Source organism: Quercus robur, chromosome 5 (assembly GCF_932294415.1).
Source record: "Quercus robur chromosome 5, dhQueRobu3.1, whole genome shotgun sequence".
NCBI lineage: Eukaryota > Viridiplantae > Streptophyta > Magnoliopsida > Fagales > Fagaceae > Quercus > Quercus robur.
In genome coordinates this window covers 75,245,964-75,262,066 of record NC_065538.1, presented here as the reverse complement: position 1 = coordinate 75,262,066, position 16,103 = coordinate 75,245,964, and the positions used below count along the sequence as shown (strand labels likewise).

The 16,103-nt window shown below is 38.2% G+C and overlaps 1 protein-coding gene and 1 long non-coding RNA gene across 3 annotated transcripts; one reads left to right on the top strand and one right to left on the bottom strand.

Annotated features, from left to right (window-relative positions):
• The first annotated feature begins 2,934 nt into the window (after positions 1-2,934).
• LOC126727091 (autophagy-related protein 8C-like) lies at positions 2,935-5,294 on the top strand. Of its 2 annotated transcripts, none has more exons than XM_050432583.1 (6): positions 2,935-3,067; positions 3,395-3,457; positions 3,923-3,978; positions 4,064-4,116; positions 4,805-4,923; positions 5,013-5,294. In XM_050432583.1, exons 2-6 carry the CDS (start codon positions 3,421-3,423, stop codon positions 5,108-5,110), a joined length of 363 nt encoding a protein of 120 aa, XP_050288540.1. In that variant the 5' UTR covers positions 2,935-3,067; positions 3,395-3,420; the 3' UTR covers positions 5,111-5,294. The 2 variants fall into 2 exon arrangements, with proteins under 2 accessions (XP_050288540.1, XP_050288539.1); XM_050432582.1 differs by lacking the exon at positions 2,935-3,067 and adding an exon at positions 3,088-3,262.
• A 774-nt stretch (positions 5,295-6,068) lies between these two features.
• LOC126727092 (uncharacterized) lies at positions 6,069-7,388 on the bottom strand. The gene is made up of 2 exons (XR_007656144.1): positions 7,042-7,388; positions 6,069-6,455 (listed from the first exon to the last, which is right to left on the bottom strand). It is a non-coding gene; the product is annotated as an uncharacterized LOC126727092 (long non-coding RNA).
• Positions 7,389-16,103: the final 8,715 nt, after the last annotated feature.

Genomic DNA, 16,103 nt, shown 5'->3' with positions numbered 1-16,103 from the left:
TATTTACTAGATTTAAGAAGTAAAAATTAGAAATTTAAACAAGCAGGCTCTTCTATGGGGATGGCCTATGAGGCAAGGATTGCACGCTTGGTCCCTCCAAAATCCACTGTCTCACTGATCTGTAGCATGTGATTGCATCCTTTTGTGGGGTACTCTGGAAGGTAATTCAGAAGTTCAGACCAATCTCCAGGAGTACTTGGTCCATAAGGCCAGTCTCAGGAAAATTTTATAATTTTTTGTTTTTTTTTTGTTTTTCAATAACAACTTGGTCCAATCCCATTCTTTTTCCCCTAATCAATATCTAAGGGGTTTAGTTTTTGTTTATATTGCAATAAGCAATTCTGAAAGCTAATTTATTTTGTTTTATCAGTCTAAAGTTTTTGATTGAGGACTGTTAATTTCACAGCAATTTTTGTTAGTTGCCTCCAAAATAGCATTTGTCAGAATACATTCAATTTCACCAAATTCATCTGTCTATGAAGTACACTATTGTGTTTTCCTTTCATTGACCAGAGACTCTCCTTCTTTCTTTCTTTCTTTCTTTCCCTTTTCCAAATTATAGATAAGAAAAAAAGATTCAACAATCATATGGACAAACGTGAGTTGTCAACTTATGATGATAACTTTATTATTCATCCAAAAAACAAAAAAAATGATGATAATCATAATTTTTTTCAAACTTTCTCATGTATTGATGAGTTAGGGACAAGGTTATTTTTGACATGAAAATAATCAATTTCATAAAAAAAAATTTAAAAAAATCTTTCTTTATATGATTTTAAAAACTTGATACCAAATTAATTCATAAATACTAAAATTGAGGTTGCTTTTATGTTGGTCCCTTAATTATGAAAACTTATAATTTATACTCTTGACTATTATTACAATATATCAATGTGCCACTTCCTTTAACATTCATTAGAATCTTGTCATTAACCCACACAAAAATGACATCATTTTGTAAAGAAAAATAGAAAAGCAATGTCATTTTTAGGTAGGTTAATGGAGAAAATTTAAGAGATTGTATTGTACGTGATATATTAACATTGTTGTAATGGTCGATGATATAAATTATAAGTTTTGAAAATCTAGAGACCAATTTAAATGTAATCCCAATTTTTATTTTATTTTTTTAAAAGTAAATTACATTTTAACTATTCATTGATTTTTTTTTTTTTAACTTTCACCGTGAAATGAACCCTCTTTAACCTATATTCTCTCAAATCATCACGGGGATATTATATTTTTCCATCTTAAACTTTTATGGTTTTACCTCATTTACAATGTCCTCCCAAACTATCAATTTGCTTGATTAACAACCCGATTTGAAAGAATTGTATTAATATGCTCCTTGCACTCTAAATTGGTTGTTAAATGAAATGAAATTTTGTTGAATTATTACAAAATTATCCTCATTGGTCACAATAAAAAAATCACAATTTTCATATAATTTTAACTCTTAATTTAGACAATAGGATATATATATATATATATATATATAGACATAATTCTCTCAAAATGGAGTGTCAATCAAGCAAATTGTTAATTTAACAGATCTTTTCTTTTTTTGGAATGATTTATCATCTTAAACTTCTACCCCATTACAATGTTTTCCCAAACTATCAATTTGCCTGATTAACATCCCAATTTGAAAGAATTGTATCACTATGCTCCTTACACTCTAAGTGTCTGTTTGGGTAGCTTATTTTTTGTTAGCTTATTTTTTGTTAACTTATTTTACTATTCAACTTATTTTTAGTATTATTCATAGATCCTACTATACTATTTCAACTAACTTTTACCTTTATTTACAGTACTTTCAGTAAAAAAATTTCAGTTTCAGCAAAATAAACAGATCCTAAACAGACCCTAAGAGCACTCGCTATGGAAAATTATATCATATCCTATTTTACCATCTCAAAAAACTACTTTATCAATTATACCATACCATTTTACAATACACCCAACATCCCAATTTTTATTTTCTTATTCTACTCATTAAAATAATATATATTACCCACTAAAATAATATAATATATTCCAATACAACTCTCCCTCTCTCTTCTCCCCCATCTCTCTTCCACTTTATCAATTAAAATAGATTATAATTTTTACAATTGTGCTACAATGCCATCCTATATTTAGAATAGCACTATAGCACAATTGCAAAAAAACTTGCAATTTTGGCATTTTACAAGTTCGATTGCAACACCTTTTTGTGCCTAGATTTCACTTTTCCCCTACATTTCCCATTTGCAATTGCCAATGGGAATCCTCTAAATGTGTGTTTAGCAAAAATTATTTTTGCCAGCTTATTTTACTATTTAACTTATTTTTGCTACTATTTATGGGCCCCACTGCACTTTTTGGTACTATTCATAAGTCCTACTGTACTATTTCAACTAACTTTTACCTTTATCTACAATAATTTCAGTCAAAATTTTTCAGTTTTAGCAAAATAAACAGATCTCAAACAAACCATTGGTTGTATTGCAACGAAAATTTGGTGTAATTACAAAATTAACCTCATTCATTACAATAAAAAAAATCACAATTTTCATATAATTAGGCCTCGTTTGGTAGAGTTGTTGAACAACTCATTTTCAGTTTTTAAATAACATTACACACATTTCCATCTACTTTTTTACCTACACGTATTTCAAAAAACTACAAACAACATTATTCAAACTTCTCTACCAAATAGGCCCTTAAACTCTTAATTTAGACAATAGGATATATAAATTGATATAATTCTCTCAAAATGGAGTGTGAATCAAGTAAATTGTTAATTTACCCCCATCATTAATCCTTAAGCAAACCGAAAATAAAGCCAACCCAAACCCACAAGACTTCCTCCAAGTCTCCAACAATATCATATCCAATCCCAATCACCCCCAAAAACGCCACCGTTTCACAAGACACCCCACCCCATTCAGTAACAAACAGAGTTTGCTTGCGCAACAGGCAAAAACAAATCCCAAACATAAAAAAATAAAACAAAACAAAACAAAAAGCATAAAACAAAACCCAAAAGGTTCCGTGTTGTAAACGAAAAACCAAAATCATAGTAAGTTTCTTCTTCCTATCCAAAACGCAAACGAAACCCTTTAAATTCTCTCTCTTTCTGTTTTTGATTGTGACTCATTATCTTTGTTTCTGTTTTTTCCTTTCTTCTTCTAATATAAAAACCAAATCAATCATTCAATCTTTCCGTTTCCAAAAACCCTCAATAATCGTTTTCGATCCCTCTTTTTCGTGTTCAGTATGTTCAATTCCTAACCCTTTTTTTTATTCTTTAATCTTTTGTACACGCTATTTGGTTATTTGGGTTTGTGGGTCAGAGAGGGTTTATGGGTTTTTTTGTTAATAATGTTTCGGTGTTTGGTTTTCGCAGGTCGTGATCGCAGTGAAGGTTTAGCCATGGCCAAAAACTCGTTCAAGCTCGAACATCCATTGGGTTTGTTTTCTTTTTTTCTATATAAAAATAAGAAAGATTTGATTTTTTGTGATGCCCATGTTTTTTTCTGTGATGGGTTTTGTGAATTGTTGTTTTTTTATTTATATTTTTGGGGAAATTTTGTTGTTTTGAGTTTTGGTAATATGTATGGGATTGGTGATGAAGGAATTTGTATGATTTAACAATGTTTAATGATGTTTTTCTATTTAGCAAGAAAAATAAATTCCTTATTTGGATTGATGGAATTGAAGAGGGTGGGTAGTTGATTGGATGGTGGTTATTGATGGAATTTGGGCTTCATTCTCTGCGTTAGAATTTTCAGGATTTTGGGGTGAGTTTTGTAGAAATTGGTCTTTAAAATGGATGTTAGGTGGTGGGTTTTCTTGGGTGAGTTTTGTGAATTGTTGTATCGTGTGTATGTGTTGGACTATTTTGTTCTAAAGTTTTTGGTTTTTGACCTTTTAGAAAGGAGGATGGCAGAGTCTGGTCGCATCAGAGAGAAATACCCAGACAGAGTACCTGTAAGAATTACTATGGATGAAGACAATTTACTTTTAATGCATGTATTTCGGTGTAATTATTGTTCAAACCGACTATTCTGTGCAGGTGATTGTGGAGAAGGCTGAAAGAAGCGACATCCCTGACATTGATAAGAAAAAGTTAGTTGCATATGCCCTTCTCTTGTATTTTAATATGTTTTTGTTGTGATGCAAATCCAATACTGGCCATCCTTATGTAATTTTCCTTGTTCCTTCAGTACTGTTTTGATGTTCAATTTGTGAATTCTGGCTAGCCAATCATATGTGCTGGAAGTTTCTTCCTTCAGATTTTTTTTTGTTTAAAACATGAATGAAATTAATGCTGTGGTGTATGAAAGTGAATGTGGCAAGACTTGGAAGGTGACAGATTTGGTCTTGACTTCGTACAGGTGGTAATTGTCTTTTAGAGTTATGGTAGTGATGAAAATTGTTAGGTGGTAAAACATATCTTACAGAATGGCCATTTAGCAGTAAGGGTTATGGTGGTAGTGCCAGCACATGCTGAGACAATGTGACACAAATTATGTTTGCACCCTTCTGAGTTTGTGTCAATGCTTTGTTGCAGCAAAGTGGTACTTACCATTGGTGGTGGTGTTAGTATTAAGTTACTCTGGATTGAGGCATTAAAAATTTAGTTTCTTTGAAATAATATGCTTGGACAAATTGTTAGTTTTGCAATAGTTAATTGAAGTTTCTTCGTTTATGTTAATATGTAAGAATTCGATGTTCCTTTGGATTGGAGGGCCTTGTCAAGTGTCAACTTCACTTTATGCACGGAGTGATCCTCACTTATTTGTTATTGCTGCAGATACCTTGTTCCAGCTGATTTGACTGTTGGGCAGTTTGTTTATGTTGTCCGGAAAAGGATTAAGCTTGGTGCTGAGAAGGCTATTTTTGTCTTTGTGAAAAACACCTTACCTCCTACTGGTGAGTAGCTAACTGGTATATTTATTAAAAACCAAGATATATGTAATATTCCTGTGGTTGTTTTTGTAATATCTCATTTGTTGTTACAGCATCCTTGATGTCTGCGATCTACGAGGAAAACAAGGATGAAGATGGATTTCTTTACATGACTTACAGTGGAGAGAACACCTTCGGATCCCAATACTAGTTTGTGTATATAAAATTTGGATGGTGTAAATTCTCAGAAGTCTCTCTCAAGTCAATGCCTTACTTGCTTATCAAAAAATTGTAGTTAAATCTGGATTAGTTTTTGTTGGAAGCAGTTTGAACTTATATGGTGTCTTAACAATGGAATTTGAATCTATGGAATCAAGTACTAAGTGATTTTCCAACTGTTTTATAGATGTCATTGATGCTTCTTCCTCCGTCAGGAGAAGGTTGGAATTGGATACTATAGTCCCAATTAGTATTGCCTTCCCTTTTTCTCACTCAAAATCTAGAGAAATTCTAGAATGATATTTTTTTTTTCCTTTATCAATTATTGTTAATATTGTGCACATGATTACTCACAAATTATGTGGGTCAATGGTCTTTAAGAGTGCTAAAACCTGTGGGTCCTCACGAGGAAAGCAAAATTTTTACCAAGTAGTATCTTAGTGTCATAAGATACATAGCTACCCTACATGCAATTTCAAATATGCATTGGTAGTACAGGCATTATTAGCTCGTGATTGTTCAGAAAAAAAGTTGTTTCTACTTATTTTATTTATAAGAGCAATGGAAATTTAAGATCATTTAGAATAGTGTTTGTCACTGAAGTGGGCATGGCCTACAATTGAAGGATGTCACGAGAATTTTGTAGTATCTACTTCATCCTAGTGCAATAGATAGAAAATTATCTTATGAAAATGGTTTTATGAAGTCACTGTCTCCCAGCATGTGGGAGAAGATAGTTTCATGGAGCTGTTCCATGAGATACCTTGTCCTCGCGATAGACAGCTTGTTCCGTGAGATACCTTTGTCCTCACAATAGACAGCTTGTTCTTGGGTTTAAAACCTTTTATGTTATTTTATTGTTTTTAAACTACTTGTTGCAAATGTATGTGACTATGTGTTTCTGACTAGTACAAAGGAAAATATAATAAAATCTTAGTGGCCTGTACATCTGACTCCATAAAACCATGGTCTGCATTCAAATTCAACAGTAGTACAAACTGCAAACATTCCATTGATTCTGCTTTTTAATAAAATGGAAATTAAACAATCTGCGTGTTCATTTAGAAGAGGAAGTGCTTTTTTTCTGGCATTGATTCTTGACCCATTTGATGCCAGCAGATGCCCCGCTCTTAATCTTTTGTGCTCCCACCATTGCAGTTGCTTTTGCTTTGTCAAGCCCACCTTTTGCATTGCCCTTCTTGTTATTGCCGTTTTCTTTTTGGGTATTACTGTTGTCTTCTTCCCCCATGGCACCTATTCCTCCAGCACCCCATTGATCTGCCCAGCTTGGTGCTTCTGTAGCCATATTTTCTTGTGTACTTAGGAAAACCTAGTTTCTGAACCCAAAATCATCAGCCAATTAACAAATGTACAAACATCAAGGAAACAAAGTCTTATGAGGAAATCAGAGCTATAAGTGGGGTTTTTTCTCTGTGCTTTTTCTAGAAACACCAAGTCTCTAATGTTGTGAAAAAAGAAACAAAGTTGAGAATTTAGAACTGCTACTCCATTTTCAAGACATTATAAGATTAAAAGGTTTCATTTCTCCTATATTCTCATAGTAATTGACCAGATTGGTCTGCAGTTTTCAGCCTAAGATGATTTTTCGAGAGAAATAACTGAAAAAGCAGATGAAGCAGCCATACAGTGGAGAAGATTTCTTCTTCTTTAAGATCTTTGGAGGTGATAAAAAGAAAATGGATCTAACATAAACATAAGCATGTCAAAACTCAAAAGCATGGATCACATCCCCATTGAGTGAGAGAAAAAAAGATCTAAACAATACACACACCTAACTTTCACAATCTACCAAACCCAGAAAACACAAAGGATTAAACTTTTCAAACAGCAATTCATAATAGCTCATTCAATCACAAAAGGAATTAGAGATAGAGATAGAGGAAGAGAGAGAGAAGAGGGTACCTTGTAAATGTGGTTAGCTGGGAACCAGGTTGAGAAACTATGGAAGTTAATTGAGAATAAGATGTATTTGAAAGAGCTTTCTTTAAGCTGGATAAACAAAGGGTAACATGTCGGTGGGGACAATTCTTTACCCCCAGTTTACACTTTAAAAAAAGGACATGACAACTCAATAATTCTAGTTTCCATCTAGTGAAGCAAGCTTTGTTTTGGCATCTTCCTTTCTTTATTACCAAATTCTTTTTAACTCTCCTTCTAATCCAATATAGCATCTTCTACTTATATTAAAGTAGAGTAGTTGCCCAACATGTTTATCATCCTCATCAACACTAAATAATTGGAGTAAGTTGGAACTGACCGTCTGGGTTTGCACGTCGCACCAACTTATCAATATGAGGATTTGAGCTAGACCTGGGTCAGGTTGATGACCCATTTTTTAGGTACAGCTCGGTCAATTTGGTTGGTGGAATTGAAGTGCCACAAGATAACTACGACATAATTTATCTTATAGAGTCTCTTGTCGTCCAATAAAAAATTTATAGTTGAATTTCACATACATTAATAATAAGTTAATTGGTGTCTTGATTTAATCGTAAATACAATTAATATTAAATAGATGTTATATGTTCAAATTATATCGTACTTTTAAAATATTAATAGTGCCACAATTTATCTGCAAGTTATTATAGCAATTTAAACTTGGTTTTTCACTTGTCTATTGTAGAGCAAGTGTTGTGAACCTAGTCATAAAAGATAGTATACTCAATTCGAGATGACTAATCTCCTAGACTTGAGGGAGGAAATAGATATTTTTGGTTAATTTTTGTTTAATTCTCATTTAAGCATTCAACGTACATAAATAGCCTAGGATGAGATAACTTCATTGAAAAATCCTAAAACATAGGTACCAATCATATCCTAAAACATAGGAATTAATTTGAATACAAATTGATAATGCTCCAAATCAGTAAGGTAGAATGGCTTGGCTTCGGTGGGCTGTTCAAACGGTTGATGGCCTGCAAGGAAGAAAATGTGATCAAAGAGGAGACCGGTCGAACCCCCTCCGATGGAGAAGTTAGACTCGTAGAGGAATAAGTTCCAAGTGTTTTGGAAATGTGTCTGAGAGAAAAAACTTACCTCTGTCGGGTTCAGACCGGTCCCTTATATAGGGAACCTGGGGCGGTTATTTGTCCAATAACCTCCCCAGGATTTGCGGAAGCCAACGCACTCGGGGTTAACTGCCTCAACGGATATAAAAACTATAACCGCCAGTGGGAGTTAACTTATTCAAGTGTTGCGCTATCGTCCATCCGGTGTAGGACTGTTTGGTCGTCCAAGGATATCTGATGGCTGCTCATGGACGACCTTCATGGACGATCATATCATCCATGGGAGACTTAACTTATAGAGTGGCGCTATTGTTTAGTGGACGTTTCTCCTTCTTCTAGGTTGACTCTTGGATCAACCTGCGTTGCAGGCTCTAGACGAAACCTTTGGACGAGCTGGAGATGGATTATTTTCTGCTTCTCTATCAGTTGCCCCTTTGTTCAAAGGGTCGTCCAGGACATCGTTGTGATTTTGGCCAAATTTCACTTTTTCGTACGCCACGTGTCGCGAAACTGTTGGTTGGCCAGTCCTGTCGATCTCGTTTCCCAAAAGAATCGCCACGTGTCTATCTCTGAGTGGCGAACGTCGTTTCGTTGACCCTGTTGCCGGGGCCTATAAATAGTACATTCTCTTTCATGCCCCTCACTTTTTTCCTCATTCTCTCTTCTGCCAATTCGTCCAAGATTCTCGTCTAGCTCTTGTCCTAGTTTCATCAGGTATTTCCTCTTTTCTTCCTTTTTTTTTTTTTAGGCTCTCATTTTAAGTCTTCTACATTCCAAACATGTCTTCATCTTCTAGTTTAGAGAGAGAGATAGACGACTACCTGGACGGCTCTGAGAGTGAGGGTAGTATAGGTAGTTCGTCCTGTAGTGATTCCTCAGACGAGCATTACTCGTCTGGGGTTCCTGGCATTCCTTTAGAGGAATTTCAGGAACAACGACGTAGGGCAGCTTCTGGATCCAAGGCTAGTTCGTCCAGACAGCCATCTAGTCCTCCTCAAGACGAGGAAGAGGACGAAGAAGATGTAATCTATAGTTGTGTCCCAGAGGTAGCATCCACCTTAGACGGTGCTAAGTTAAAAACTCTTGTAGATAGATATCAAATCCCTAAAGAGCTTAATCCTCGTCTACCCAAGGTTGGAGAGTGGTGTTGTACCCCTTCCTCTGGCTTAGGGGTATATGCTTCTTATCTTTTAGCTGGTCTTAGGTTTCCCCTAAACTCTTTCTGCAGAGAACTCTTCCAAAGGTTGGGTATTGGGCCTAACCAGCTCAATCCCAATGGTTGGAGGATGATTGTAGCCATGCAAGTATTATGGCGTGAGGCATTGGAAGGGGACCGTCCAATTACAGTGGACGAGTTCCTTTACTGTTATAAGCCCTCAGAGATCAAAAAATCTGCTGGCTTTTACCAGTTCTCGTTTAGGGGTTCATATTACAGTTTAATAAAGGGTCGTAGTTCGTCTGACCGATTTTGGAAAAAAGAATATTTTATTATTTCTGGAAATTGGGCTGGGGACCCAGCTGATGTGGGTGATCCCCTCTTCCCACCTTTTACCAGCCCTCTAGGTCGCCTTCGTCCTGAGGGTATGTTTTTCTTTCTATTTTATTCTGTTTGTTTTTTTAAAAAAAAAAAAATGTTATCTGTCACTCGTCTAACCCTTTCTATTGGTGATACAGCTGTTGTTCGTCCATACTTGGATAAGTTCTCCTTGGATCGTATAGAAGTGGTTCGCACCTTTTCAGGAAGGACTTTCCACGACTTAGTCACCCTCAGTCGTCTAGCAACTTGGGGACTTGGTCCAGTTCCTACTGCTGAGAACCTAAGTCACGAGGAGGTCACTCGTCGAAGTAAGTGTCGTCCATTACATTCTATTATTTCAGTTTCCTTTCTTTTTATTTTTTAATTTTTCTGAGTAATTTTTCTCGTCACAGGGATAAGTACGATGAGGGAAAACAAAGAGAAAACAGTGGCTAGCGGGGACGAGGATGTTGCTGCCCCAACTCCCAAAGTGGCTTCCGTCCAGGCTGGGAAGAGGAAATCCAAGCCAATCTCAAGCAATGTGGACTTGGACGACCTTCCCAGTCGTCGTGGCCACAAGAAGCAAAAGCCAAGTAAGACTTCCCTTCCCAAGGTTCCTAAGTTCGTACCACCAACAGTGAACTTGGACGAACCTGTGGACGTGGAGCCCGTCCAAATAGTTCATCCTGCCCAATCTGATCCTCCCCCTGCTCCCAAAACTTCTCACAAGCCTAGCCCGTCTGAGTCCTCTGATCGTCCCTCTAATTTGGTTCTGGACGAGGGTTATGCATGGAGGACGTTCAAAGGGATCGTCACTGATCATGAAGTTAACGAATGTTACAACATGTCAGTGAAGGAGTTTGAGCGTTCTGGCATCCATGACCTTTTCAAGGTAAGTTTCTTCCTTGTCCTTGTGTGTAAACATTTAATTTTGAATGAAATGTCTAACTCCTTTTCGTCCAAATGCAGGCCATGTCAAAGTTTTATACAGCGACTTGCCAGGCCAAGGAGCTTGCTACAGAGTCCAAGACAGCCAAGGATAAGGCTAAGGAGCTAAGCCATGAGGTCTTATCCAAGAAGGGGGAGGTCATTAGGTTGACCGAGGATTTAAATCGTCTGCTGGGAAGCGAGACGAAGCTGAAGAACGATGTTGAGGAGCTCAAAGCTGACAACTTAGAGAAGGATACCCGCATCGTCCATCTAGAAGGACAAGTTGCAGAGCTTACCTCGTCCTTGAAGAAGGCACGTGAAGAAGCAATTGCTGCTTTTAAGAAGTCTGACGAGTATAAGAATCGTCTAGATAGTCATTATGCAGCTGGTTATGAAGACTTCCGTGCTGATGCCAAAGACGCATATCCTGATTTGGACTTCAACTCCTTCAAGCTTCCTCTTGCTACAGAGAGTTCCATGTTGCAGACGAGTTCCGAGGACGTCAATATCATGGACGATGCTAACACTGAAGTTACTCAGGACGACCCCAAGTGATCTATTTTTTGAAAATTTACTTTCATTTGTCTTTTCATGGAAGTGCCCGTTGTTTTGGGCTTTTTACTTTTTTTATTTTTATTTTTATTTTAAAGCTCATGCAAGTACAATCATCTCGTCCAGGATTATGGACGAGTTTTATATACATTCACAACTAAAGGGGTTTTTGGACGTTAGTCGTCCACCCTTTGAATTTCATGAAAGAAATGAATACTTCTATTTTTACTTCCATTGTGTTTGAATATATACGTTTTCAGCTTTATGTATGAATTTTTTATTTTCATATCAGAAGTGTGGTTCGTCCATCTAGGAATTCAGTTCACCTCGTCTTGGGCATGGGGGTGAATTTTATTACATCACCAAGATAAAGTAAATTGATTCCTTTTGGTTAGATTTTTCGTCATTCCATAATTATGGACGATCATTTTTGTCGTCCTTGACGATTAGACTTTTTAGCGATTTCTCGTCCAATGTAATGGATTGTTAAGCTAGTTTTGAAGTCTTTGCTCGTCCATGTCTCGAACGAACACTTCTGGGAATTCATCTAGTCTTGAGGTCTAGACGAGTATGCCCTTAACTTAGTTATCATCTCGTCCTATGTTCTGGACGGATGAACCTTCGCTTTATTTTTAGCTTTGGTTTCATCTCGTCCTATGTTCTGGACGGATGGACCTTAGCTTTATTTTTAGCTTGGGTTTCATCTAGTCCTATGTTCTGGATGGATGAACCTCAGTTTACTTTTCAGGTTAGGTTTCACCTCGTCCCATGTTCTGGACGGATGTACCTTTTCATTTTTCCTCTGGAGAAAGACTTATGGACGATATATCCTTGCGTCCAAGGATTTTATTCGTCCATGCTTACTTTCTTTTTATGGATCAATCTGAATGAACATATAAGGATTCCAATAATATATTTGAAAACAATATATATATATATATATATATATATTTGAAAATCCAAACTTATGTAAACATTCGTCCACAGGCATGGCACATGCTCATTAGCTAGTGCCTTATTGAATTAAAAATACAAACCAACTCATCCATGAATAGCACAAGAGTGAAAACACTAATGCACTTTCTAGGGGATTATTAAAATACTTAAAAACACTTGACAGTAGTAAACACTTCTTCTCGTCCATACATCTCGTCCAAGGACACTGGTGAAGAGTCAACACTTATTGATGGTACTTCCTGAGGTGCTCAACATTCCAAGGGTGTCCCAACCTCCGCCCATCCAAAGCTTCCAAATAGCAGGATCCTTGCCTTTTGCAGTTGATAATCCTATAAGGTCCTTCCCAATTTGGGCCAAGTTTCCCGTAGGCCGGGTTTCTTGTTGCCAGGGTAACCCTCTTCAAGACGAGATCTCCGATGTTGAAACGTCTAGGCTTCACCATAGCATCATATTGTCTTGTCATGAGATTTTTGTACCTTGTTGTCCTTTGTTCTGCATCCATCCTGACCTCGTCCATAAGGTCAAGGTTAAGACGGAGCTGTGCCTCGTTTTCTTCAGTTTGATACTTCCTCACCCTATGGCTCGTCATGTGTACTTCTGCTGGTATAACTGCCTCGCTTCCATAGGCTAGCTTAAAAGGAGTTTCTCCTGTTGGAGTTCTCGCTGTCGTTCTATAAGCCCATAAAACACCTGGTAATTCATCCGGCCATATCCCCTTTGCCCCTTCGAGCCGAGTCTTGATGATCTTCAGCAAGGATCGGTTCGCTACTTCTGCCTGGCCATTGGCCTGTGGGTGGGAGGGTGAGGAGTAATGGTTCTTCATTCCAAGTTGTTCACAAAATTCCCTGAAGGGTGTGTTGTCAAACTGTTGTCCATTGTCAGACACTAGTACTCTAGGTACTCCGAATCTGCATACAATGTTCTTCCAGACGAAGTTCTTGACATTCTGCTGCGTAATTTTGGCTAAGGGTTTAGCTTCCACCCATTTTGTGAAGTAATCTATTCCCACCACCAGAAACTTCATTTGCCGAGTTCCCGTCGGAAAGGGCCCCAAAATATCTAATCCCCATTGTGCGAAAGGCCAAGGGGCCATCATTGGCGTGAGATATTCTGCTGGCTGTCTGGGAATGTTGCCAAAGCGTTGACATTGATCACATACTTTGACATATGCTTTAGCATCAGCTTGGATGGTTGGCCAATAGAATCCGCTACGGATGACTTTATGGACGAGTGATCTGGCTCCCGAATGGTTCCCGCATGCTCCTTCGTGAACCTCCCTCAACATGTAATTTGCCTCGTCCGAAGCTAAACACCTTAGGAGAGGCTGGGAAAAACCTCTCTTATACAACACTTCGTCCATAAGCACATACCTGGCTGACTTGACCCTGAGCTTCCTAGCTTCGTCCTTCTCTTCTGGAAGACTTCCATCCTTTAAGTATGATAGTATTGGGGTCATTCAATTTCCTTCTCCCCCTATCTGCATCAATTCTGGAAGGTCTATACTTGGCATGTAGTGTGTGAGAGTGTCTTTTTTCGGGATACTCAGGCTCAAGGATCCCGAGCCTGAATGAAAAAAGGAAAGGATTTGGTGGACTGGGCCTTGACTCACCGCAGCTAAATGGCTGTTTAAGAATCAAGTGAATGCAGAGAAATACTCCTGACAAAAAAAAAAATGACAAACAAGGATATCGAGGAGTGCCAGAAATTAACAACGTAAGCTCAGAAAGAAAAGAAAAGCAGGATTAGCAAGACGATAAAAAAGTACTGTGGGGATCCTGGGAATTATGAAAACAGTATTTCATTAAAGCATTATCTGTTTGATTACAGCAAGCTTACTAGGACGTGATACAAGGTCCAATCGAGCTCAAAAATTGCAGCCTTGAATGGCTATTTCAGCCTTCAAAACTTGCGAAGTTTGATTCTCGTTGGATCCGAGTATGTGCCATAGTTGCTTTTACAGGATATCGGGAAGCAGTATTTGTTTTTCCCTTAGTATTCTTTCTGCCTGGACTTTCTGATGATTTTTTCTAGTGAATCTCTTCTTTCTATTGTTCCTTTCTTTTTTTCTCGCTGCCCTTCTTCACAACCCATCCTCTCCTTTTATAGTGGAGTTTTCTGGGCGTCTTGGGGAACCGTTGGTTCCCCTGTTTTGGTCTTTTGCAAACAGAGTATGTTCTGTCCTCATCATCTCGGTAAGTCCCCTTTTCCGTTTTCTCTCATTCTTTCCTTCTCTTGGTTCTGATTCCTTCGAAAGCTTCTGGTTGGCCATCCTCTTTGGGATGTGCTGAGGTATGCCCTTCTCGGCATCCTCACTTCTGGTGTCTTTTACTTCTCCGTTTCTTTCCTATTTGGGCGGAATCCTGTTCTGCTCTTTTGAAATCGTTTTGTTAACATTCTTCTTCCTTGTTTTGGTTCCCCGACGCCTTTTCTGTCTGTGCCATGAAGGGTCGCTTGCGTCCTTTTGTTTTTTTCTTGTTTTCTTTCTATCAATCTGTCCTGGTCTTCTTTTTTTCTTCGCGCTCATTGATGGTGCCCGAGGATCCTTGCGTCTTATACTTTGCTGTGATGTTCTCTCTTTTTCTTCTTTGGTTGCTTTTTCTTTTCTGGGCTTCGGGATCCTCAGGGCCTTTTGTATAATCCCTTTGGACTTGGTCTTTTTTCTTCTGGGCTTAACTCACTCTTTCTTGGGCTTAGCTTATTCTTTCTTGGGCTTATTTTACTGTGATTTTTTTAGACCTCAACATAGTGTACATCATCCATTTCGTTCATCGCCTCATTCGCAGATGCTTCCTTCGCCAGAGTATCTGCTTCCACATTCTCTTCCCTTGGGATTTGAACAAAATCTGCTTTTTTGAATTTCTTCACAAGGCGTACTACCTTCTTTAAATATTTCTTCATTCTGTCTTCCTTGGCTTCACATGTGCCATTGACTTGGCCTATGACCAATTGAGAGTCTCCCAGGACAAGTATTGAGTCTGCTTCTACGGATTTGGCCAGTTCCAACCCTTTCAAAAGGGCTTCATACTCCGCTTCATTGTTAGTAGTCTGGTATTGCAGACGGGCCTTGTATTTCAATTTGTCCCCTTCTGGCGACTGCAAGACAACTCCTATTCCTCCAGCGTATAATGTAGACGATCCATCTACATGGATGACCCATTTGTTGTTGTACTCTCCTTCCCCTAAGTCTTCGTAACTTGGAGTGAACTCTGCGATGAAATCTGCTAGAGCTTGAGCCTTTATTGCATTTCTCGGTTGGTACCGAATGTCGAATTCACTAAGTTCAACTGCCCACTGAACGAGTTGTCCTGCGGCTTCCAGCTTGTTCATTGCCTTCTTAAGCGGATGGTCCGTCATGACATTAATGATATGAGCTTGGAAGTAATGTCTTAACTTCCTAGAAGCCGTTATTAGTGCGAAAGCCAATTTCTCCATGAGCGGATATCTTCCCTCTGCTCCTCTAAGTGCCCGGCTAGTGTAGTACACCGGCTTTTGTATTTTCCCTTCTTCTCTGATTAAAGCTGAACTTACGGCATGTGGGGACACCGCTAAGTATAGGTACAGTTCTTCTCTTTGCACGGATGGACTTAATAATGGGGCAGTTGTAAGATAATCTTTTAGGTCTTGGAAGGCCCTTTAGCATTCGTTCATCCACTCAAATGCCTTCCTGAGGACTTTAAAGAAAGGTAAACACTTATCTGTGGCTTTCGAAACAAACCTGTTCAAAGCGGCAACTCGTCCTGTGAGGGATTGGACTTCCTTAATACTCTTCGGTGGCTCCATGTTCAATATAGCCTGGATCTTATCCGGATTTGCTTCAATTCCTCTTTGCGAGACCATGAACCCCAGAAACTTTCCCGACGACACTCCGAATGCACACTTGCTTGGGTTCAACTTCATCTTATATCGCCGAAGTGTTTCAAAGGTTTCCTGTAGGTCGTCTAGATGGCTTCCCTCGTCTATGCTCTTCACAAGCATGTCGTCGACATAAACCTCTACATTCC

Coding starts and splice junctions, on each gene's coding strand:
- LOC126727091 (XM_050432583.1), top strand. CDS start 3,421: ATGGCCAAAAACTCGTTCAAGCTCGAACATCCATTGG. Junction 4,117..4,804: donor CCTGACATTGATAAGAAAAA/GTTAGTTGCATA, acceptor TTATTGCTGCAG/ATACCTTGTTCCAGCTGATT. Junction 4,924..5,012: donor AAACACCTTACCTCCTACTG/GTGAGTAGCTAA, acceptor TTGTTGTTACAG/CATCCTTGATGTCTGCGATC.